Source organism: Trachemys scripta, chromosome 8 (genome assembly GCF_013100865.1).
Source record: "Trachemys scripta elegans isolate TJP31775 chromosome 8, CAS_Tse_1.0, whole genome shotgun sequence".
In the NCBI taxonomy this organism is placed as follows: Eukaryota; Metazoa; Chordata; order Testudines; family Emydidae; genus Trachemys; species Trachemys scripta.
Genome location: NC_048305.1, coordinates 35529232 through 35555357, shown reverse-complemented (window position 1 = coordinate 35555357; position 26126 = coordinate 35529232). Strand labels below are relative to the sequence as shown.

Genomic DNA, 26126 nt, shown 5'->3' with positions numbered 1-26126 from the left:
CTTTAGACAAAGCCAGTGGATTAGGCTTGTTGAGCTGTTTTGATGATGTCAGAGTGATGGAGTAACTCTTGCCAGTACACAGCTGGGACTAGCTCACTGAAACACACACACAAGGTCTTACACCTGTTATGTGACTGGGATGGAAGGAAACGGTGGGAGGGGGAGCAGGGAAAGACAACCAGGCCTCCCTGTGGGGATGGAGTGTGTGAGAAGAGAGGCTGGGGGAGGGGAAGAGTGAGAAGGGGGCTGAAGGAGAACATGGGTTTTGGAATAGCCCTCTCAGCTGCATCTCTGGACCTGGCCATCTATAATACTACTTGGCAATCACAGGAATTTTCACCAGCAACGATTCTCTATGTCATGTTTTAATCTTTATGGAAGAAGGTAAGTTCATAGATTTATAGATCTGAAGGCCAGAAGGGACCATAAAACTGACATCCTGTAAAACACAGGCCAGAGAATTTCACCTAGTTACTCCTGTACTGAACCCAATTTCTCTTGTGTTAGACTATCATTATTTGTATTATTTACTATCTGTATGACCATAACGCCTAGGAATCCTAGTCATCATGTACCAGAACCCCACTGTGCTGGCGCTGTCCAAACAGAACAAAAAGACAGTCCTTACTCCAAAAACTGTCCAATCTAAGTATAAGACAAGAAACAACAGATGGATACAGATGGGCCAATGGAGGCATACAAGGAAACAACGAGACAGTGTTGGTCTGCATAAGGGCAAAGCATCTCTTCCAGAAAGGCATCCAGTCTGGATCTGAAGGTGTCAAGAGATGGAGACTCCATCGCTTCAGTTGGTCATGTGTTCCAGGGGTTAATCACCCTCACTATTAAAATTAGGTACCTTTCTCAGTTTAATTTGTCTGGCTTTAACTTCCAGCCATTGGTTTTCCTTGTACCTTTTTCCGCTAGATTAAGGACTCTTTTAGTACCCAGTGTTTTCTTCCAGTAAAGGTTCTTATATGCTGTAATCAAGTCACCGCTTGATCTTCTTTTTGGTGAGCTAAACAGGTAGAGCTCCTTTCGTTAACTCTGGCTGCTAGTGCTGGGCCACACATTTCTGCTGACAGGCTGAAGAGCTTCTGAAGTTGGGTTTGAGGGGAAGGAACCCAAATGAGGAACCTTGGGAGCCATCAAAAAGAGCAGGTTGGAATAGATATCAAGGCACAAATCCTCTGTGCTCCAAACGACAGAGGAAAAGCATCTGTCACCTGCTCTTTATCATCTCTCATCCTTTATAGGAACTACACGTCAGAGTGGAAGGAGACAGTACAAACGGCCCCCACAAAGCTGTTGTTAAAGATTCGTATAGGCCAAGATGTGCTGTGACATCCATGAGCCGTACTCTGACTGCAGTGAGCCACTGCATTCGTAAGATATTAATGCACTTTTCAGGTGCCTGAAAGCTCCTGGCACCGATATGCCCCTGACACAGCTACTGACAGCCTGCTACTGCACTCTCTTCATGGCTTAATGCTGTGTGACTGGGAAGGACATGGCTTGACTTCCAGGTTCAGCGTGCGGCCCTGGCAGACAGAAACCAGGTATTTTAACTTGAAAACCAAGCCAAATTGACAAGGGAGGCACTGAGTGAGAATAACCAAAGGATCCTGTTGTGTCTCTTTTACAGGCTCCATTTTCTTCTGACTATAAATCATGTTCCTCCCGGCGCTGTAAAGCATCTAGAAGATGTTGCCTGTCAAAATGGCAATTGCAGCTGAATATAGTGTTCCATCTCCAGGGCTTGCCCATGAAAGACATTTTGGTTGGGGACGGAGGAGGACAAGGAACGCCACACAGTTGCGAAGGGCATATTTTGAAAACGCCTTTTATGTCTGATTAACTCATCCGTTGTTTGCTGGTGTCATTGCATTTCATATGAATTTTTAAATGATCTGCAGAGCCATTATGTACAATGTAGCCAGCACGTGCAGACCACAATCTATTTCCTAAACAGCCATGTCAAGCCGCAGGCTAAGGAATCCTCAGCAGAACATCGGGGTCTGATTTTATACCTGGGCTGCCTAGAATCAGGCTCCTAATGCTCCGTCTACACTGCACTCAGAGGTCTGACTGCCGCATGTGTAGTCACGCCCCAGCTAGCTTTGATCTAGCCTAGCTCCAATAACAATAGCAATGAAGTGGTGGCAGCGTGGGTTAGCCATTCAAGTACATATCTAGGATCCCAGGTGGGCTTGGACATCCCGCATTGCCATGGCTCCACTGCTATTCTAATTGGATCTAGCTAGATCAAAGCTAGCTTGGCTATTTCAAACTGTGCTGCAGTGTAGACAGACCCTTCCTCCCTGTGTGAGTGGCGTATGGGGGCCATAAACAGCTGCTGAGGGCCAGGGGAGATTTCCACCATGCAGGCAATGCATTGGGCTGCTGTAGGTGGCCCACAGTGTATGGAGTGTTCTGGGGCGGAGCTGACGGGGTGTTGCAAATATGAGAGGGAGGGGCATAGCACACAGCACTGCAGCCATTCTGGCTCTCTGCAGCCTCAAAGGCAAGCATGGATCAGCGTTCACATCACACTCCCCATCAGTACCCGGGCCGGGGAAGCTAACGATCCAAACAGCGGACCAAATTCAGTGCTGAATCCTGGTCACATGCCACCTGAGGCACGTTGTGCATACACTAAGAAGAAGGAGCAGCCTCGAATCAGGAGGTAGGAAGGTGTCATAAGCTGAAAGCCACCTTTGCCCACACACTTCGGGGCAGCAGAGAATCTCACCCTGTATTCAGGGACCGAAATAAGTGACCTGATCTTTCAAAAGTGCTGGTCAGTTGCCACGATCTTCAGCCCTGATCCCGAGCTCAGTGGTAACTGCTGGTTGACTTCTGAAAATCAGGCCACTTATTTAGGGACCTAACTATGGGCTCAAGGGCCTAACTTCATGCCTCCAGTTTTGAAAATCCTGGCAAAGGAGTTTTGTATAAAAGCCAGTGCATTTCCTGTGGCTGCAGAGATACCCAGCCCTTGTTCAGAACTCTCAATGTGGCTTGTTTGCTCTTTGCCTGTGGCGCTGCAGCCTAGCGATGCCTCCATTAATATTTGATATTAATACCAAAAATTAATGAACGAATAATTGATGGATGTTTGCGAGAAATGGGTAATTATCTCAGCTTAACAGCATATGCCCTTTGGAGCACCAGTAATTCATATAATGATGGCCCTTTTGAGTCTCATGAAAAATGTGATGCTTAATGCTAATTATCCTACATTGATATAGAGCCTTTCATCTCAACGGATCCCAAAGCATTTTACAAACTGATATGCCAGCCACACAGGGATCGTTCATCCATCATTGTAATGCTGCTGCGTCTGGAGTGAAACAGTGTTCAACAACATAACACAACGGCTGAGGTCAGGAAGAGAAAAATGGCTGCAGTGAAAATTGCAGGGTTAATTTAGGGAGGCAGAATGTAATGATCTATGTTGCAATTTGTCCAGGACATTGGACTAACATCTGCATTAGCACAAAGGGGCCTTGTAGCGCTACCTAATACAAATAATGAATGACGGTATTATTTTTATAAGTCCAAAATGTGCGAGGAATTTCGCACAATAGAGGACATCACTGCCCCAAAGCCCTTACAAGTTTAGACATAAACCTCAGAGATAACTACAGACAAAAGACGGATAAGAGAGAAGGGGAACAAGGGGTATGCTTAAGGCCCCAATCCTGCAAGTGGATCCAAGTGCAGAGCTTTACTCCTGCATGGAATCTCATGGACTTAATAACTGAAGGCAAGCAGAGCTGTGTTAATGGTTCCTTTGCAGGATCTGAGCTCAGGGTCATGGAATTGTTGGTTTATCCATGTGGGCAACTTGCTGGCTCTGCTGTGTTTTTGTTTGTTTAGGTGGCTTTGGAATCAGAATTGGACTTGAACTTTTATTTTCTGTAATGAGAACTGTGGAGACATTAGCAGCTACAGCTGGTTAGGACCTTGGCTTTCCATGTCAGCCAAAGGGAGGCTGCGCCAGTGAAGCAACATTTCTGAGCCTAACCCTGGGGAATTGGCTTAGCGTTAAGTTAGAGGGAACAGAGCCATCCAGTTGCATCTCCAGCTCCACTGCCTACAGTGCCTGAGATTTCCATGGAGGTCTCCCACCCAGTGCTTAATGTATGCCAGGGCTTGCCAGGGCTGAGCCGCGGCACCTCTGGGCTTGGCAGTTCAGAGCCCTGGCACCTCTGGGCTTGCTGCATCAGTTATGAATGTAAAAAATTGCTTGAGCCCCAGCACCTCTTTCATTACATATTAAGCACTGCTCCCATCCACACGTTACTGTGGCTTGATCTTGCCTAGCTTACGATATCTGACAGAGTCCCACCATAAAGCAAGTGGTGCTTGATTTTATTAGCATTTGTATTTATTTTGAACGTACAGTGTCGCGGATCCCGTGCTGCAGGCACAATACACACATTACATGCATTAGAAACAGCTCATCAAAATAGATCAGAGAGATTTCTAATGAAAAACACAACTCTTACAGAGTCATTCCTGCCAGAGACGTGGCCTCCATCTCCCGCTCCCTTTCCCTTCGCTGGGAGAGGATGCAGGTCGTGCAGCGTGTCCTTTGGGTCGTCAGATCTGGCTTTGGACAAATCAAGGCAGGAAACACATTCAAGAGCCCAGGACACACCTCACTGGGAAAGCCCTGCACCAGCCCCTCTTCATTAAACCCAGAGACTATTTGCTCCAGTGCCTTGGAAGATCCCAGCTTCCGCGGCATCGCACAAGTTAAACGTCCCCATTCCTCCCTTCTGTTCGTTTGCATTGCTTGCCACCTCTGCGCCTGGCTGGAGTAGGAGGATCTATTGCAATGGATCTCCACCCGTGCATAAAAGGGGCAGCTGAAGGCACTCAGCCCCTGCAAGGAAACAAAAACCATGTTAATTAGCAAACAGGTTTCACTGGCAGCCATGACTCTCTCAGGAAAGATTAAGGACTAGATTCCAGATCCATTGGGAATCAATGGGAATCTTTCCATTGCTTTCCATGGGCACTGGATCAGAGGGAATAGAGCCTGGATCAGGTCCTAAATTGATACCAACCAGGGCATCCCTAGGGTAGAGAGACTCCAGGTCTGGCCCTATATGAGTTCATAGTATAATTTACACAGTACAGGGAAACCATTGCCTGGAAAGCAATAAGACTCCCAATCAGGGGTTTGAGAGTTCGCTTGGCTAGTGGGCCAGGCCAAGCAGAAAATCCCATAGGACCAATATCTAACCTCTGCCTGGTGTTTTCTCCCCCCTCCAAAGATTGCTCCTCTTGTGAAGGAGCAGTGACTAATACAGGTTCTTAGATTGTTGTAGTTACTAATACTCCTATGCCAGAGCCAGGAGCAGAACCCAGGAGTTCTGACCCTTTCAAATATTTCTCCCCTGAATATCAGCACAGGGTTAGAAGTGGATACATACTGCACTGTTTTAAGATCCATTCTCGAGCCACAATATTCTACATAACCAATTGGGTTATTCTCCAAGCTCAACTTTGCCCCTCTACTGTGAATTCAAAGAGATTCCCTCTTAAGAGTAAGTAACAAGTGCAGTAAAACTACTTACATGCCAGGGGAGAAGGTCACATTGCCACATCCAGTCCAGGTTTGAAGGGTGTGGCCATGGGGGCTCTCCAGCCCACTACAGGGCAGCTGATGGCTCACGGTGCAGTAGAGTAGTTGTCATCTCTGTGTATGCTCATTATTGTCTGAGTGGCTTTGTGAACACGCTCTCTGCTGGGGCCTCAGTATTCTTATTTCATGGCAGGTAATGCAAGCAGCATTCTGAATCAGTGTCCGAAATGCCATCCTATAGGTCCTCTGATTGTCACCTGCGATGGGGCAGTCTATGCTTCATTGGTGTTTGTTCTTGCCCTTTGACTGGCAGAAGAGGGGCTGCAGGTACTAGATGATACGAGCTGGTCTGATCCTTCTCTGTCCAGAGCTCCTGTTCGTTTCAGCAGGAGTTGTAAATGTTAGGGCTGCAGGCCTAATATTCTAATTGTAGTGGAGCCTGTGAGTGACTGTGGCACTTTTAATATAAGCTGCCCCTAAACTGGGGTCAGATGTCAGATGGAAAGGACAATGTGGGGCGCTTACTCGCAGGGCCAGGATCCTCCCCTTTAGGGGTGAAAGTAACTTAAAGGATTTAAAGGAGTCCTGAGCAGGGAGTGGGGCCTCAACTGGAAGGGGCGGGGCCTTTAAATCTTGATTTAAGGGGCCCCAGGCTCCAGCTGCGGTAGTAGTAACTGGGAGCCCGCAACCAACTGCAGAGGTGGCTGGGAGCCCCGGGGCTCAGGGACCATTTAAAGGGCCCGGGGCTCTGGCCACTGCTACTTCAGCGGAGCCCCAGGCCCTTTAAATCGCTGCTGAGCCCTGCTGCCAGAACCCTGGGATAGCAGTGGCGGGGCTCCGGGGTGATTTAAAGGGCTTGGAGCTCCCAGCCGCCACTACCGCAGCGGAGCCCCGGGCCCTTTAAATCACCGCCGGAGCCCCGGGGGTCCCCGGCCACCTCTGCTACCCAGGGGCTCTGGCAGCGGGGCTCTGGCGGCAATTTAAAGGGCCTGGGGCTCCAGCCGCTGCTGGGAGCCCCAGGCCCTTTAAATTGCCACCTGAGGAAGCCGGTCCAATACGGCGCACCGGCTCTTGCCGGTACGCCATACTGGGGGGCAGGGCCGGCTTTAGGCTGATTCGGCTGAATTGGGCCCCACGCCTAAAAGGGCCCCGCAGCTGTCCACACCTCTCCCCCAGCTCACTTCCCCCTCCTCCCCTCCCCTGAACGCTCCGCCCCCTGCTCCTCCCACTCCCCTGCTTCCCGCGAATCAGATGTTCAAGGAAGTCTGAAAACAAGCAGGAGCAGGCGGGCAGCAGCAGGTAAGCTGGGGTGGAGGGGGATGGCAAGGAGGAGGGCTCTGGGGAGGCACGGCGCGGCCTAGTCCGGCCCTGGCCGAGCGGCTCCCTCCGGCCCCGGCCCGGCTAAGTGGCTCCGGCCCCGGTCCCAGCGGCTCCGGCCCAGCTCGGGCCCCAGGGCCCCAGTGCCGGCCGAGCATCCCCGGCCCCAGCCCCAGTGGCTCTGGCCAGGCTCGGGTCCCGGTTCCGGCTGAGCGCGCCAGCCCTGGCCCGACCCCAAGCCCCGCGACCCTGGCTGGAGCTACGGCCGGAGCGCAGCCCGATTCCTGGGGGCAGGGCTTGCTGCAAGCCCCGCCCCCATGAATTGGGCCCCGCTCTTGCTAAAGCCGGCCCTGCTGGCGGGTACCGGCTTACTTTCACCTCTGCTCCTCTTCCCCTTGTATGCAACTCCCCATTGGACAATCCAGGCTTACCGGTAACAGGCACAAACCTCACAAATATACAGAACAAGGAAAGGGAACATCAGCCAGGCTTGAAAGAACAACAAGAGGAAACAGCCTGAGAACTAACCCTTACTGGAATCACCCAGGGAGATCGAAACTAACATGGTGTAGAATTGTGCAGTGATAGGAGAGGTTATCCCTTTGTAGCATTAGCAGTGACACCTGCTGTTCATTTTCTTTGAGAGACAACTGAGTCCCTGCTTTGTACATGACTGAGCCCAGTGGAGGCATTCAATAAAAAACAGTGATAAGAGTTTTATTGGGGTTCTCCCCAACAACCACCTCTTCTAAGCAAAGTCCCTGGAGTGGTGGCTTACATCAGATTTCAGTATATGTTATGTCAGAAAAAAAGTCAAAAAGTCCAGATCTGGATCTCAAACCCCTTAGACTCTGGGGGTGTTAGTTTCAGGGGTCTTGTTTGGACCTATTATAAAGTCAGAGCAAGAACTTGTTCATCTGTGATCATCTGTGAAATTCAGATCATGATCCTGGTCCACTCTCTGAACATCTCCAAAGTTCAGGAGTGTTTGGTTCTAGGTGTGTGGGTTGGGCTCATGTCAATTTCACACAGTGCTTATTACCCAGAAAGATCCCAATGCTCTTAATTGAACCTGACTCTGAAGCAAGCCCAACAGTTCCCTGGAACAGCAGATCTTTCACTTTAAAAATCACTTGTACTTTTGTCCTGTTCCATTCTCCCCAGTGTTCACTTTTGTCCCATATGGTAGGGCCATTTTCATGCCAGCTTTGAGCTCAGCATTGCAAATCAGATCTATAGCAGTAGACTTCTCCCCAGATCCAGATCCTCTAACACTTGCCTTGTGACCTAGCCATGATGTAAAGAGCCACTTACTTTTTCCCAAGCTGGCGTGCCACATCACAGCGCTTGAATCCTTCAAGGTGATAGAGGCGCTTGGCCAGTCTCTTGGCAGCATCACTATCTGCCTTGCAGCCATTTGCTAATGTGTCTGTGCTGCCATGGTCAAGCTGTTCGGTGCTGCCCATGTCAGAGTCCGAGTCAGAAAGAGTATCTTTTAAGCTGGCATCACTGCATGGTGAACAGAAAACAATTAAAGAAACAAACGTGGTATTTTCTGGAAACCCCAGAGCTTTGGACAATACAAGCCTTATACCAAATCCCAAACCACTCTGTCATTAACGTGTTTTTAGAAAAACATGAGCACCTCATCTCAACTGGCTGCAAGCTGTTTGTCAGAAATCCAAAGGCTGTTTGATCAGACCTGGGTATGATGTTTCCTTTATCAGTCTCAGCATTTGGAAAATGGGACAACCTCTGAGCTTCCCATCTGGGGACAACCCAGCCAATGAACCCCATAGCTCCATTGGTCTATTCCCGGGGTCAGCAATCTTTCAGGAGTGGTGTGCCGAGTCTTTGTTTATTCACTCTAATATAAGGTTTCGCTTGTCAGTAATACATTTTAATGTTTTTAGAAAGTCTTGTTCTATAAGTCTATAATATATAACAAAACTATTATTGTATGTAAAGTAATACGGGGGGAGGGATAGCTCAGTGTTTTGAGCATTGGCCTGCTAAACCCAGGATTGTGAGTTCAATCCTTGAGGGAGCCACTTAGGGATCTGGGGCAAAAATCAGTACTTGGTCCTGCTAGTGAAGGTAGGGGGCTAGACTCGATGATCTTTCAGGGTCCCTTCCAGCTCTATGAGATAGATAGGTAAATAAGGTTTATAAAATGTTTAAGAAGCTTCATTTAAAATTAAATTAAAATGCAGAGCCCCCGGACCAGTGGCCAGGACCTGGGCAGTGTGAGTGCCACTGAAAATCAGCTTGCGTGCCGCCTTCGGGACTCATGCCATAGGTTGCCTACCCCTGGTCTATTCCATGTCATTCAAGCTTCAGGCTAGCTGCCGTACTTCATGCAAGTCAGGTGTTTTCTAAGCAGCTTAATCAGTGTTTAGCCTTGGGTTGGGTGAAATGGTTAAGATATCATATGCAACCACCCAGCCACCATTCCCTTCATCTTCATTCATCTCCTGTTTGGAGAAATACTTTGGGCATCTCTCCAAAGTGAATTCAATACTGGGTGAAAGGTGCTGGATTGACAGCCCTGGGGACTGAAGTCTCCAATCCAAAGAACAGGTCCAGCATGAGCGATAGTCAGTGCAAGTTTACCCAACACTGCCCACCAGTGTGCTTCAGCATGTGAGAAGGGAGTTCAGCCTCTACCCCCCTTGGCCTCGCTGCTGAGAGGGTCAGTAAGGGGCTGGTTGGTGCTAACTGAGGCAGTGGGTTGCGAGATGTGGATATCTGTCCACTGGGAACTGGACTGAGACCCATCAGCTCATTTCACATTAAGGCACAGAGTTGTTTGGAAAACAGAATTCCCACCCCTTGACATTTTTTGAGATTTTAAAATTTTTTCTTGTCTGGTATTGGGACAAAAAAATCAAATAAAACAAAACAAACAAACAAAAACCTGACATTTTTTATGAACTGAAAATCCAAAAAAAAAGAGTAAAAAAATTCATTTTAGGGCAATCAAAACATAAATTCAAAACATTTTGTTTTGAGGTTGACCTTTATTTTTTAATATAGAATAACAAATTTCTAAATGAAAATAATTTCAAACTGAAAAAAATGAAATGTTTTCTTTTGAAAATGTCAAAATGGAACATTTTGAGATTTTTCCAAACATTTATTTTCAATTTTTTTCTAAACAAAATATTCATCCAAGTTCCCATGGGAAATGTTGGCCTTGATGAATTGGCATTTTTTGATTAAATATAGTTAATCAAAAAATTCCCAGACAGCTCTTCTAAGACACATAACAGCAGTCAGAGTAACAATTCACTAATGGCTTGGACTGCATTTAAGTCAGTAGGCTAGAGATGAAGTCTGCATACCTCATTCTCTAAACCCTTGACTCATCCATCACTCTCTCCACTTTGAAATGATTCATAGATACATAGATTTTAAACTGAGAACATCTGGCCATAGATTTTAAGCCGAGAACATCTGGCCATTGGGGGGAGGGATAGCTCAGTGGTTTGAGCATTGGCCTGCTAAAGCCAGGGTTGTAAATTCAATCCTTGAGGGGGCCATTTAGGGATTTGGGGCAAAAAATTTGTCTGGGGATTGGTCCTGCTTTGAGCAGGAGGTTGGACTAGATGACCTCCTGAGGTCCCTTCTAACCCTGATACTCTAAGATTCTAATCTGACCACCTGCATAACACTAGGCCAAAAAAATTCACCCAGTAATTTCTCTGCCATGACATCTCTTTGAGCTATAGTGGATCTTTTCAGAAAGATATCCAATATTGATTTAAAGACAGAGAATCCAACCCATCACTAGCTAAGTTGTTCCAGTGGTTAATTACATGAAAAAATTAACCCTTATTTCTGGTCTGAATTTGTCTGTCTTCTCTTGCTAATCACTGGATCTCATTATGCATTTTTCTGCTAGATTAGAGCCATCTACTATCAGAAATCTCTTCCCTATTGTAGACTGTGACAACAGCAATTGTTCATGCCGCCTGCATTCATGAATCCCCACAGACTGGGCACCATCTATGATAAGCCTCACCGTGGGAGGTGCTTTAATCAACAGTCCCACGCTGATGGTCCTGAGCTGCCCCTGCTCTCTTCCTTTATCTATGTACCCCTAAAACCCTTACCACTGTAAGAGCTGGGAAGGAGGTGATTAATATATGCTGGGCTAGCATAGCTATCTATCTATCTATCTATTTATCTCACATTACCAATATGTATTATCTGCACCATACATATATTAGTATAAATTAAGCACAAATAGCATTAAACATACATAGTAGCTGTATAGCCTAAATTGGCCTATGCTTTTTATATAACCCTGCTCCTTATGCTAAAAATCCCATAATTCCTTGCATTCACTGAAGTAAGATTTGGCATACACAGATACAAATCTTGTCAAAATCAAGATACATTCATTCTATGTCTTAGCACAAGCTAGGTAAGAACCTTCACGGACCAGTACCTGCAGTGCTGCTATCCGAAACAAAGATAAGGAAGGAACAGAAAACAAGTTAAGGAACTGGGACAAACTGATGGGTTGGATTTCAGTGACACATAAATAGATGTGTAATTTGTAAACTCATCCTATAAATACTACCATCTGAAATGTGTAACTTTGGGAGCACACCTTCTGTGTGAGGTGAATGTAACATCACAGCACAAGATGGCTTCCCAGAGACTGGTATCATATTGAACCTTTCTCCTGTACTATATTGTTATTATCTTAGAGCAATAAACCTGACTGACATTAGTTATTTGGCTTTTGAATGTATTTCATAATGAATCAAAGTAGTGTCAAGTAACCGACTATGCAGTTTATCCCCAGAAGTAATCCAGCTGTAATAGGCTGGTGGGTGTGGTCTGCTGGGGAATAATCTCTGTATGTCTGGGCCCTGTATTCGAGTCTCAGTACAAATACTCCCTTAACCTGAACATTCCAAAACCAAATACTGGAGATGAATTACCTTCAAGTCCAAATTTTATTGCTGAGTGTGAAATGCAGTTCATCTGCATAAAGCCCTAGGTCCTGGGCTTTGTGTGGCAGAAGGGGTTGTGTGGGGAGAAGGTTGGGAGATGAGTTTCACCCATCAAACCAGGGTCAAGGTGCAGACTAGATCTCAGCACCATCCTCTTCCCCAGTCAGTGGCTAATACACCCTCAGCAGTGGCCATATCATTCTACACCACTTGCCCCCAATGGCAGGGTCAGTGGACCCATAGAAATGTGGACTCTGTGGCCTTCTCTTAGTTTTCCCCAATCCACCCTCTGGGCCAGCCTGTTTACACAGGGTTGGTAAAGCCTGTTTCACTGGGAACCTTGTAATTAACTGAACGTATTTTATGGCACATCCAAACCTGCTCCAGATTTCCCTTTGAGATGTTCACTTCACCAGCCAAAAACAACTAGTCTCTGTTGCCTTATTGTGTAGCAAAGGAAGTTTTGTGCAGCGTGTGTGTCACTTGCTGGCGGTGAAGGGCTTTGCCAGAGAGTCTTGTCTTGTATTTTCTGCCTCTCTGCTCACAAGGGGGTTCAGCTCTAACCTGAAGTGCTTACACGGCAGGGTGAGTGTTTGCTCTTCTGGGGATATTTTCATCACTGCTGCTTTTTCATTCATGTTCTTAATGGCACCAAGAGATCTGCTTTGACCGGACACAACTCGCTCAGCGCATCAGTCTGAAACTAGCTTGCTAATCTCTGCTGCTTTTCAAATGCCATTCACTGGCTCAGCTGTCCTGGTGAATCTGCTTGCACAGATCAGCCCTTGTTCTGGAAGCAACTTCTTTTTAACTGCATCTGAAGTTGGGACTTAGGAAAGTGAAGGGCTGATAGTGCTGAGCTGGACCCAGCAATGGGGCTATAAACTGTAATGACTCCACCTCTCCCTCTTGGGCACCAGGGCAGCAGAAGACAATGGACTAATGGCAAGGCCAGGGTGCTCAAGTGGGTAATGGGCACCTCAAACCATATTAGAGAGACTTGCTCACCCCCATACATTTCAATACTGATCTGAAACTCTTGTCCTGCTTCCTTCGCCTCTCCCAGCTCTGCCAGTCTCTAGACTCCCTCTCCAGTCCCGGCCCCATAAAGGTCGGTCAATGCACCGTGATCGTGTCCAGCAGGATTGTTTGGGGCTGAATCATGCCCAGTATTTGGCAGGTTTGTAATGCACACAGCTGGGTGCTGGGAGGACACCTTCAGACTCCTTTTCACTCGTGACCCAAATAAGAGTCAGTATTATTCCATTCTCGCTCTAAGTCCAGCCTCATTGGCCACTAGGGTGTGCTGCAGAGTCAGGCTATCTGTAGTGGGGAGTAGTAGGGTGGGGTTAAGTTCAGTAGCGGGGAGAATGTTTTAGCCTTTTAGTTGGCATTACATGTGCCAACTTACAATGTGATCTAAGTACTAATTGTGTATGTGCCTGCAGTCGAAGACAGAGGTTGTATAAACCACGCAAATAAATGGGTGTTGAGTGGATAGATGGCTGATCCCATGGCCCATAGCCCTTTGCAATAATAAAATCACCCCCAAAATCCATAATAGGAACACAATTGGCAGACAAAGAGGAAAGCTGGCAAAGCAGGTGTCAAACAAGCCGAACAAATACCCCTTAGTAAATGAGTCCATACAAGAGGAAGCAAGGGCAGAAAGTCCTGATCCAGGCTGTGCTCAGCCCTTGGCAGGACTGAGTGCCCAAAGCAGCCATATTTAGGAAGCACAAATGGAAGAAGAGCTGAACCCAAGCATAAAAGTTTGACCCATGGAAAAATCATGGAGCACGTCCTCAAGGAATCAATTCTGAAGCACTTAGAGGAGAGGAAAGTGATCAGGAACAGTCAGCATGGATTCACCAAGGGCAAGTCATGCCTGACTAACCTAATTACCTTCTATGAGGAGATAACTGTCTCTGTGGATGAGGGGAAAGCAGTGGATGTGTTATTCCTTGACTTTAGCAAAGCTTTTGATACGGTCTCCCACAGTATTCTTCCCAGCAAGTTAAAGAATATGGGCTGGATGAATGGACTATAAGGTAGATAGAAAGCTGGCTAGATTGTCGGGCTCAACGGGTAGTGATCAACGGCTCCATGTCTAGTTGGCAGCCGGTTTCAAGCGGAGTGCCCCAAGGGTCGGTCCTGGGGCCGGTTTTGTTTAATATCTTCATTAATGATCTGGAGGATGGCATGGACTGCACTCTCAGCAAGTTTGCAGATGACACTAAACTGGGAGGAGTTGTAGATATGCTGGACGGTAGGGATAGGATACAGAGGGACCTAGACAAATTAGAGGATTGGGCCAAAAGAAACCTGATGAAGTTCAACAAGGACAAGTGCAGAGTCCTGCACTTAGGACGGAAGAATCCCATTCACTGTTACAGACTAGGGACTGAGTGGCTAGGCAGCAGTTCTGCAGAAAAGGACCTAGAGGTTACAGTGGACGAGAAGCTGGATATGAGTTAACAGTGTGCCCTTGTTGCCAAGAAGGCTAACAGCATTTTGGGCTGCATAAGTAAGGGCATTGCCAGCAGATCGAGGGACGTGATCATTCCCCTCTATTCGACATTGGTGAGGCCTCACCTGGAGTACTGTGTCCAGTTTTGGGCCCCACACTACAAGAAGGATGTGGAAAAACTGGAAAGAGTCCAGCGGAGGGCAACAAAAATGATTAGGGGGCTGGAGCACATGACTTATGAGGAGAGGCTGAGGGAACTGGGATTGTTTAGTCTGCAGAAGAGAAGAATGAGGGGGGATTTGATAGGTGCTTTCAACTACCTGAAAGGGGGTTCCAAAGAGGATGGATCTAGACTGTTCTCAGTGGTAGCAGATGACAGAACAAGGAGTAATGGTCTCAAGTTGCAGTGGGGGAGGTTTAGGTTGGATATTAGGAAAAAAGCTTTTTCACTAGGAGGGTGGTGAAGCACTGGAATGCGTTACCTAGAGAGGTGGTGGAATCTCGTTCTTTAGAGGTTTTTAAGGTCAGGTTTGACAAAGCCCTGGCTGGGATGATTTAGTTGGGATTAGGTCCTGCTTTGAGCAGGGGGTTGGACTAGATGACCTCCTGAGGTCCCTTCCAACCCTGATATTCTATGATTCTATTATAAGGCACTGATGAAACACAGCAGTTCAGATGGGGCGGGGGGGGAGGTGTATTCATTTGCCTAACTAAGCTGGACTGGAAGTCTGAGAAGCTTTAAAGTCCAAGGCCCCGATTTTGAGGAGTGCTACAACTGCTTTTGACCATGCTGGTAGTGCAAAGCAGCCCTGAAGCTGGCAGATCTGGCCACTTGAGGCTCCCCTTTCTAAGGGAATCCTGGGTGGCACAGAGCCACCATAGTGGCTTCAATGACGCTCCCATCCTGATTGCTTCAGGGCATCTGAATAATCTGTGGGTGCCTTTATGACCCCGTGGAGCCATAATGTATGCCAGGAGTCAGACTGGCACTTAGAGGCTACAGAATCTGGATAACACAGTGGTGAGCTATGTCTCCCATGGACTTGTGCTCCTTGACCAACCAGGGAATGCCAGCATAAGGGCAAACTATGTCCCTATGCAGTGGATGCTCAGTCATTACATGGGCAAACCTCATGAAGTCAGTGACAGGTTTACTTGAGTAAGGACTGACTCAATACGGAATGAAGACATCCTGATTTGGCTGAAGGGCCAAATCCTGCCCAATGGTACGTGTGCACAGTCACACTGACTTCAATATGAGCTGCAGGCCTATACTGGAGGCTCCCATTCTGCAGCTGCTCTGCAGGCCGGATTCCCACTGGAGACAATGGATGTCCGGCAGCTGAATAGGCACATTTTACACTCTGTCTCCAAAGGTGAAAGGTCAGAAGTGCACCGAACCATGCGCCAGGGTGTGATTCCTCCACCCTGCCCCCTGGTGAATGGAAGAATAATGTAGCTCCCTACACTTGCAGGACTTAGTTTCCTATGTCGGCCGCGTTACACAGCATCAGCATCTATAATTCAGACTGACCCCATTTCCTTGTGTTATGGCTATTTCTCTTGTAAGTGACTTTCCCCTTTGGATTGCAGCATCCTTCATGCTTGCCAAGGGCTCTGTGGTCATATGGAAAATAGTCTGTATATGCCTAGCCTTATCCTGGGCTGGGGTCCTACTATAGATAGAGATAATGAGGACAGGTGTCACCTCCTGATGAATACTGATTGTTCATTGTGGCATGTACACAGGGAAGCACAAAGGAGAATGCTGGCATACTAATAATAATCTGTAGTGTCCAGGAGCTCCAGTTAGGTCTATGGGCCCCCACTGTGCTAGGCACTGTACAAACACAGAACGAAATGACACTCCTGGCCTCAGAACTCACAGTCTGCCTTACCTGATGGAGTTAATAAGCTTCAAGGCATCTTCCTCAGCTCCATCGACGTGGAATCCATTAGGGATATTTTTCAAGGATAACCGGCTGAGCACATTTTCCGACCTGCTGCTGGTAATTGAGTGCCTCAGAGGGCTCCCCAAATCCTCGTCCGCTGGCTTCGCGGCTGCCTGCTCTTGCTTCTCCGCCGCCATGTGTTGCAGGGCTCCTTTCTGCTGGGCAACCAGTTTCTGTTCTAAAAGTTCAGGGCTTTCCTTGACCCTTTGCTGAATCAGTGGAGTGAGCGGAGCCTCAAAACTGACACAGCTGTCTGTCTCATCTGTGAGGGAGAGCACGTCCAGGGAGTCCAGGCTGCTGTAGTACGTGCCCTTCATAAGGTCGGACTCCACAATTTTTTCAAAGGTAGAGCTGAATCCATCCCTGATGTCTTTCAATTGCAACTCTTCCTTGTCATCCTCCGTGCAACTTTGCTTGGCTTCTCCAGCTGCAAACCTGGAACACAAGGGCAGACGTGTGAAATACCTGGGTTACTCTTGCAGGTTCAAGGTGTACATGATTAGAAGAAGAAGAAGGATGGCACAGTGGCTTGAGGACTAGCCTAGGAGTCAGGTGCAGCTCCCTGCTCTGTCCCAGACTCCCTGTGTGACTGCAGGCAGGTCTGAGGGCACAGAAGGAGTGAGGCACCTAAGTCCCTGTTCTGGGACCACCACGATGCACAAATCTCCCTCTGCAGGTACCTAAACTCCCTCAATTCCTGCATTTTTGCAGTAGACGTTCCCTTGTTGGCTGTGTTTCTGCTGCTGAGCACATGCATTCCTGACTCTCTCTAGGTGCCTGGGCACCTGCCTTCACCTCAACCCCAGAGCAATTCACTAACCGGGGAAGACAGGCACTCAGCCCACCTAAGGCGCACGCAGGGCCCTAACTGGTAAGTGTCTTCAGAGGCCACCACCAGATCAGGCCCCTCAGGCAAGCTCACACAAAAGAGCAAGGGTGGGGAAGAGGGAGGCAGAAGGACCTCCCTCCTAGCTTTTAGCCCAGGGTTAGGGTACTCACCTGGGATGTGGGAGATCCCAAGTTCAAATCCTCCCTGCAAAAGGATCTGCCACTTCTGTGGTGAGTACACTAACCACTGGGCTATAGGATATTCTGAGATGGGGCTCCCTCCTTCTCTCCTGCTGAAGCCATTGCACTGCAGACAAATACCTGAAGAGTCATTGGAGCAGGGGGCCTGGATCTCTCACCTGCTAGGTGAGTGCTCTACCCACCAGGCTACAGAGCCATTCACATGTTTGTGCACACCATCTGGCCTGAATGACTCTTTGAGAGAGCGAGATTTTGAGCAGATATAGGCTCAGAGCCACTACTCCAGAGCTCCACAATCCAGAACTTGGGAATGCTGGGTCCAGCTGCACAGCTGACCCCAATCTTTACAACAGGCCAAGCCAAACCCACAGATCCGAACCAGGGAAGTTTGCATCTGAATTTGTGACAGGTCCCAACTCCATAATGGACTGAAGCTAACTTGCACCCCTGGCTCCCGGGACTCTGGTGAAGCTCAGATTTAAACTTCCCTACTGACTCTATCTCCATAACAGCACACTCTCAAAATCCTCAAACCGCAGCTCTGAAGAGCACCGAACTCTAGCTCTAGATCAGAACGCTGTGGGTCAGACCTATCTCTGCCTTCACGTGATCATGGTCTCATTTTCAAGCCAACTTGGGCTAGTTTATGCCTTTGTCTGAAAATCATGACAAACACTAATAGTGTCAGGGAAACCAAGCAATTCTGACTAAGTTTGGCTTTGAATCTTTGGGTTCATTCAAGTACAAAACTCAACACAAAACCCAAGAGGTGCAGTGGAACTCAAATGGGTAAAGTGCTCTGTGTTGGAAGCCCCTGAGCAGGGAAAGTGCCAGTTTTCGCACAGAGTGAGTAGAAATGAAAGTGCTGAAATATTGCTCCTGTAGTATTGCCGGCCTGTCTGAAATACCCTGGGAATCTCATGAGATTCCCAACTCATCTTCCAGCAAAAGCCATTCACATTTACTTGTGCTGGAGTGGGGCTGCCTTTTAGCACTGTGATCCAGGTGGAAAAGCCAGGGGGTGATAAATGCATTTTTCTCTTTCCCTACTGTGTTTCTCGGCACTGTCTCATTATCATATCAGATCTGGCTCACATCCTAATGATTGCAGCCCAGCTTTCCAGAGGGAACATGCTTTCCTGAGATGGGAGTACTGTGGGTGCATCGGAGCCAAAGATACTGCTGACTCTGGTGACCCAGAAAACTTGCATGAATGGGTGCAAGTCCAGCTATCGTTATTACATTTCTGGTAAAGCCCTCAAGGCACTAGACAGACATCTAGGGAAGATACAATCCCTGCTCAAGCCCCCTGCTCAGCCAGGGTCCACATACCAGTCAACCTTTGATAGCATTCCCAATATGGTCAACCCCTGCTAGGAGATGCTAGGAGCATCACACCTGAACCTTGCATGGCCTGTAGGGATTTGGAATGAGTTTTCTACCGCAGGGAAAACCAGGTTTGTTTGAACTATCCCCTTTTCAAACCTCAGGGCCTGAGACCCAAGAGAATGCGGTTCTGACACAGATTTTGCAAACTCATTATAAGCCAAACCTGAAAGAGAGAATCACAGCACTTTCCAGGAGTCCTGCCTGCCAGCTTTATTCTGGACAATTTTAAATTAAATTAATGGAGCTATCCCATCTCCTAGAACTGGAAGGGACCTTGAAAGGTCATTGAGTCCAGCCCCCTGCCTTCACTAGCAGGACCAAGTACTGATTTTGCCCCAGATCCCTAAGTGGCCCCCTCAAGGATTAAACTCACAACCCTGAGTTTAGCAGGCCAATGCTCAAACCACTGAGCTATCCCTCCCCCCCAAATGAATATATACTGTCTATAAACATCTCCTTGTGCAGAAATAGCCAATATTGCAAGATGGCCCAGCACCCTTGTGGGATAGCTTGGCTGCTGGCTTTGGGAAAGGTATTCCCACATACAGGAGCAAGCAAACCAGAATGTATATAGCACAGACACACACCCCACCCACAGTGGAAAACGCCAGGACATTATTCTACAAGGCTGGGATGGACTCTCACAAGAGCACAGCCCCAAATCCAGACATCAGGGTGAAATGTAGGGATTCAGATCTGAATGCCCCCAACCTCAAGCTTCTCAGGGTTGGCTCTTTGCTCACACCCCTACTGTGCCCATCTCTCTGACCATGCCCAGCCAGCCCTGCACTCTGCTCCTCCCCACATAGTACTGTACTGTTTGCTCCAGGATTAATATTTCCCTTCTTCTCAAGAAGAAGGTGATTTAGCCCCAGTGTATGTTGTTGAGACTTAAATAAATAAGCCGTGATAAATGAGTGCTGCTCCCCAGCAGGGAACATGTTAATGAGCTACAGGCGGAGCCGGATAATAGGGAACCTGGGCTAACATTTTTCCATCAGCATCGTACTATTGCCAACCGAGTTAATGAGCAAATAAAGCCCAAAGACAGCAATTTTAGACTGTTTTAAAAATATATATATACCCAGTATGTACCCACCGGGTAGAATCTTTAAATAAATGCACTGCTTTCCAGGTGTCATGGAGCGAGGGCATGACACCTGCATTTCAGGGGGGCTGGAACAATTTGTACAGTGGGGTTGCTGTGAGCCATTGAACCAAACTGTAAACCCTGTGTATGATGGAAACCACTTCAAGCCAGGGATTGCGGCAGCACACTCCTCCCTCCCCAACCCCCCGCCCTCCGCCAGTACCCCTAGTTCCAGCACCTCTGGCAGGAGATCTGTCACTGCACAAATAGAGCTCTTTGCTTTTCTCTTCTGGTTCCTGGTTCTGCTGAAGGCGAACAGGAGAGGGCAGCATTGGGCAGGAGTTTCTCTATGAAATCCATAGCCTTTCTGCGCGGACTGACCATGTGAACAAAGGGACTTGGTGACCGGGCCCATGGGGTCTCAGAGGAATGCATGCACGGGGCTATTACAGCAGGACCGTGTACTGTAAATGTCCTTATTGCCCTTTGAATGGGGAAGGAAAGGGACGCCAGGTCAGCACAGCACTGGTCAAGTTCAATTCCATTACTCTCCCAACAGCACTGTCAACTGGCTCTCAATACTGGGGTCTTGTTAATACAGTGCCATTGTTTAGTGGTGTTAATTTAGCTGCAGAGAACAGCCCATACTCAGTAAATAGCTACTTTTACCTTCATCATCCACCCCTTACCACGAATTCGCAGATTTCCAGCCTTGTAGTCACACTGGTGAGGACTTTTCAATGCACGCTTAAAATGGACTGTAGTCATTTCAGCATCCCAGGAAATGCTGCGACGCTGGTAGGCAGCTGGTGTCCATACTACGAGGCCATACCGCTCATCCCTGCTTGAAAGTTGCGAGGGCACTGCACCGCCCTGACACTGATGTTTTGCCACTAACACACTACTATCAACCTGGGACTGATTATGCCCCGGTGCGTCATACAACTACCCATGAGCAAACACTGTGAACTCGAATCCAACCCTCATCAAGTGTTTCATCCTGAGGCCTGTTTATGGACAAAGCACCATTCCAACACCAAATCTGACTGGCTGCAGCATGATTGGGTTTTGAAATCTTATGCTGTGGCCATGCAGGAAGCAGTGAAGGCTTCTTTGCCTCTGCCTCTGTGACGGGCCTGACAGGGGACATGTTCTGGATCATCTGGTTAATCGGAGCTGTTTGCACCAAATGACAAAACCAAGAACTTTTCATTGGCAGGGGCTTAAGTGGCTCCTGGGGTGGCCACACGCAGTCCTCTCTGCTTGTGTTCAAGCCCCAGAGGTTTGCAGGAGTTCTGGTAGTGCTGTAGGATGTGCCATTTCCTACCAGTGCTTTTGGTCAATGTCCCTATGACTTCAGCAGAGCTATGTCACCTAGAGTGTCGGTTTCCCAAAAGGAATCAATGGTTAGACTCCTGCTTCAAAAGCCATTACATACCATGAGTAAGGCTAAGATTTTGTCATGGTTATTTTTAGTGAAAGTCACGGACAGGTCATGGGCAAGAAACAAAAACTCACGGAAGCTGTGACCTGTCTGTGACTTTTGCTGCTGCAGCTCTATAGTTTCCCCTGACACCGTGGTGGCTTGGTGGCTGGGAGCTGTGGGATTCTCCCTCTGCCTGCAGCAGCTGGAAGCTACAGGGGGTGCCCCCCTCTGCCCAGGGCGGCTGGGAGCTACAGGGTGACCATATTTCCCAAAATGAAAACAGGACACCCCGAGCCGCTCACCTGAGCCTCTCCCCCCCCCCCGCACCTTCCCCCGCCCCAACAGCGAGGCTGTCACTGGAACGGAGTCCCCTGTCTCCCCTGTCGCCTGTCGCAGGAACCCTGCCGGGACCCTGCTGGCTGCCAGCTCCAGTCCCTCAGCCCCTGGGGCTGAAGCACAAAATGTCATGGAGGTCTCCAGACATCTTGGATTCCGTGACTTCCGTGACAAACATAGCCTTAGCTATAAGCTATTTCTCCAGCTATCACCCCATCTGGAATCTCCCATCTTTGTGGGAGGTTATGGAGAACGTTGTGGCTAAACAACCAGCAATCCTGAGATTCTTTGGGGCTCTTCAGACCTAGTATGCCACTGAGGCTGAACTGGTGGGTGTGTGGATGGTCTCACCCCTGGGGATGGATGAAGTTTGGAGGTCCACATACATTCTTTCATATCTATTACTATCACCTGCCTTTCATGCCATTGACCGCAAGGTGATTTTGAAACATCTCCTAGCAGGGGTTGACCATGTGGAGGATGCTATCAAAGGTTGACTGGTCTATGGACCTTGGCTGAGCAGGGGGCTTGAGCAGGGGCTTCTTTGGACTGGTTCTATCCCTTTTTTTCTGAAAGCATCCAAAGGGTGGTCCTGGGCATTTGTTCATGGGCCCCAAGGGCACTCTCCTGAGGGGTGCCTAGGAATTCACTCTGTCACCCCTCCTGATGGGGCCTTCACACCGGTTAATGAGAACACGTGAGGGAGCAGCTCTCAACTTTATATCTCCTTCTCTTCTAACCCAGCTGGTATGTGATGGAAGGTTTCAGCTGGTGTCGAACTGAGTCTGGGGCTCAGGTGAGCGTGAGCTGCCTGAGACTCGATGGAGACTAGGTTGGGATAAAGCTTGTAGGATGGGAAGGAAATGGAGGAGATGGCAGCAATTATGCCATCGCCCTTTACCTGGCAGTCTTGCTGGATGGTGGCTGTGATTGTCTCATGTGTATCTTATCAGCCATGCTTGCTATGGAGATTACATACCTTCTTTCAGATGTGGACCTTACTACAGTTCTCCCGTCCTATGTCACCTAGTGGCAGGATGGCCGTAATGTGCTCCCCACCCAGCCGCATCATCAAAGTGATTGGAAAACCCAGCTAGCGCAGAATGCGGCATCCACCTAGGAAGCAATGCACCTCCCTGGGAGCACATCAGGCCTGTGCCCTATGAGCGGCACTGCTGACACCAGGACTTCTAGGGGAAGGGAAAGGGGTTGGTTTTGGCCTTTCGCTACCAGCATGGTTTGAGTCCCAGTGACTTGAAAGGTGCCTCACTCTCTATGTGGCACCCTGGCAGGCTAGGTCAGCTCAATGCTTGAAGGAAGAGGCTGGCAGCAGGGTGTGATCAGTCTAATTGCCCTGACGCTGGAGCTCACTTCCTCCGTGGTCCCACAGCCTGTGGCCAGCCTGCAAACCCACCTGTTTCCCCAGGCTTCTCTTTTGGGGGGGAAGGAAGGTAGGTTGGGAAGGGGACTTGGGAGGTGGGTTATGTGTGTGCTGGGAGCTCAGGGTGGGGATGGCAGAGGTGGTCTCCTGGCCTACTGACCTGCTCTGTTAGTGATCATGGATAAAGCTCCCAGGGCACTGGATGGGCCTTTTATAAATACATGAACTGAGAAAGCAGAGAGCCCCAGACTGCACTGACAGCATATTAGTGCTGTGTTTGCAGCAAGATGTGGCAAAGGAAAAGCCAGTGTGAAGGGTGGGTGCCACCATGTCCCATTGCAGGAAAGGGATACATAGGGCCATGAAAAATGTTTGCAAACAGCCCATTCCCCATTCAAATTCAGGGCCAGGGCAGGTTCGTCTGTGTTCGGAGACACCAGCCCAAGTTCCCAGACAGCTTGTGCAAGAACGCCCAAGCACCCAGCAATACAAAGCAGCATCCCCCTTCCAGTGCTTCCCTCCCCCCGATCACGGAAGCCTCCCACCTGCTGCTGGAAGTCTTTGGCAGGGGCCTGAGCGACCTCCTGCTCTACCCGGGGGTTAGGTAGGCCCTTTAGCACCTTTCCTGGGGCCTTAGGTGGTTCTCTGCCTCCTGCTGGCATGACTGCTGCCTCCTGAACTCCCAGTGTCTTCTGGGGCAGGTGGATGAATCCATACCCCTGGTTGCTTCAACCAAGGGGGACCATTCCCAGGGCCAGCCAGTCCCCTACTGAGTGCAGGGCCCAGGTGCCTCAGAATCCCTGAGGCGATCGCTAAGGAATCCTGGAGTTCCCTAGCAACTGCATGCTGACTGGATGCCCCATAATCCCTAGCTTGTGGCTGCCTAGCTACCACATGGGGGTGATGGTGTGTCACTATCCTTGCCATCTGGAGAGCCCTGCCAAGCAGTGGGAGGGAGCACTTCCCAACTGCCAGGATGGTGTCTGGGGATCAGCCTGACCCCAAGCAGATCTTGTAAGGACTAGGGAGGCAGCAGCTACTCCAGGCAGACCCCCAAGAGTTTGCTCCGGGTATGGTTAAGTAATCACCCAGCCTCCTGGCCAACCTGCAGGAGTTGAGGGGGGTGACCAGCTTCAGCTGGAGAGGGAGAGAGGCCCCCTGCAGACAGCAGAGGTGAGATGGGAAGGTGTGTTGGGATTGTAGCTACTGGAGATATAGAAGGCCTGCTAGGTCACCTAGGTCCATGCCCTCACAGATTCAGCCGGGACTCAGGCTACTTTGGGCACACGTGTTCAGTTCATTCGTTGGGGGACTGGACTGGCTGATAGCTAGGCCAGATACTGCATGGCTATGGCATGGTTCTCCTTGCCTATCCTGAATCTCTGGAGCAGTGGTTCTCAACCCGTGGCCCAATCAGCACACAGCTGTGGCCCATGTGACATCCTCAGTGCCACACAGGAAGTATATATATCGTGTGGGTGAGGCCCACATAACACAGAGAGCTGTGCAGATACAAAATTTGTATCCACATCCAATCTGTGATCCGCAAAAATGGTCTGTGGATATCTGCAGATTTGTAGGGCTCTAATCTGGACCTCCATCAAAGGTGGGAGCCTCTTGTACGGCTGCTAGAACCAATGTAGTACATAAGGGCTTCTTTCCTTCTTTGGTCACCTCTCAGGGTGTGGCTCAATGCCTGCTGGAGTCAGTGGAAGGACTCCTATCGACTTCAGTGGGTGTTGGATCAGGCTCTTAGCCCTCCCCACCCCCCACCCCCAGCACATAGGCTCATCCTCGCTGGCCTCCCACTGACGTCTAAGGAGTATAATTCAGAGCAGAATCCAGGCCACTCATCTTAAATACAAAACAGTGATCACTGGGCATGAACTAGCAGGGTCTGGTATCTTGTATGCCTTTGGCTTCATGCATTGGGGAGGACAGATAGCTCAGTGGTTTGAGTATTGGCCTGCTAAACCCAGGGTTGTAAGTTCAATCCTTGAGGGGGCCCTTTAGGGATCTGGGGGGTAAAAATCTGTCTAGGGATTGGTCCTGCTTTGAGCAGGGGGTTGGACAAGATGACCTTCTAACCCTGTGATATTCTGTAACACCTAGTCTGATCCTAGGTTCACCCCAGGGTGGCTCCATTGATCTCACTGGAGTTCCTCCTGACTTACACACAGAGAATGAGAGGAGAATCAGCTCTGTGATAGCTTTTGTTTAAACACCAGCTTTTGGCTTGTGTGTGGCACCAGCTCCCCAGGCGCCAGGTGCCTGGGAAATACCTGAGGCTGATGGAATCCTGCCTTATGTCTGATGCCAGTGACCACAGCCCCTAAGGATCCCCTCCCATCTTTCAGTTTCATTTGTGGAAGGTTTTCCTACTCCAAGAATATTTCTCCTCTGTGGCTGGATCACTTCTCTCTCCAGTCTGGCTCTGTAGCTATGCCTGGTCATTGTGGTGTACGCCAATAGGGATTCGTGTGTGGGACCCATTGTCTATTCCAATACTGCATGCCTAAGGGAGCCAGACTGAGGGCTACCTAGTCTGAGGTGTGCTGAAGGAGATGGATAGCTGCAGTCTGCTCCCCCTTCCTCAATCCCACAGAAGCCTGCCCCATGTAAGCACTGTGGGGTCAGGGCTCCATGTGTTGAGGGGGCCGGACGCGGGAGTGGGCTGCTCTAGGTGGAACCATCCTCCCTTAAGCTTATGAAGGGTAAGAGGACATGGACAAAGGCAGCTGATGCTGGCTGCCCCTCTGCTCAGCGAAACCCACCCTGAGTGGGGCAGGAGCACATAAGCACAGGGATATGATATGGGAGTGTGGCTCCTGAGAGAGTCATGCTGTCATGGGAGGAGTGGGTGGACTGCAGGGGCTATGTGGAGGTACTGGCACCCATGAACAACCTGAGAGCTAGGAACAAACCACCTGCCTGTAGCATGGGAGCTGCCCTCCCCAGAGAAGTGGAGGAAGCTCTGCGAGTTGAAGGCTGGAACGGGCCAGGGCTCAGGTACAGAGAGGACAAGCTGGGCTGTCTGTCTGGCGCTCCAGAGGAATTCATTCCTATCTGCATAAGTCTGAAGGTTTCCTGACGGCTCTTTAATGCCTGGGTGAATCCAAGCGGAAAAGTCGTCAAGGCCTAAATTGGTGCCTGATTTCATTCCTTCACTA

General features: G+C 49.0%; 1 protein-coding gene across 2 annotated transcripts in view; it reads right to left on the bottom strand.

Moving 5' to 3' along the window:
• The window catches only part of PSD2 (pleckstrin and Sec7 domain containing 2), a 171226-nt gene that overhangs the window by 57378 nt on the left and 87722 nt on the right, over positions 1 to 26126 (bottom strand). For both annotated transcript variants that reach the window (XM_034779779.1, XM_034779780.1), the window contains exons 3-4: positions 16252 to 16740; positions 8231 to 8425 (exon numbers count right to left, since the gene is read on the bottom strand). In XM_034779779.1, the coding sequence (XP_034635670.1) occupies positions 8231 to 8425; positions 16252 to 16740 (684 nt within the window). The remainder of the gene's footprint in view (positions 1 to 8230; positions 8426 to 16251; positions 16741 to 26126) is intronic.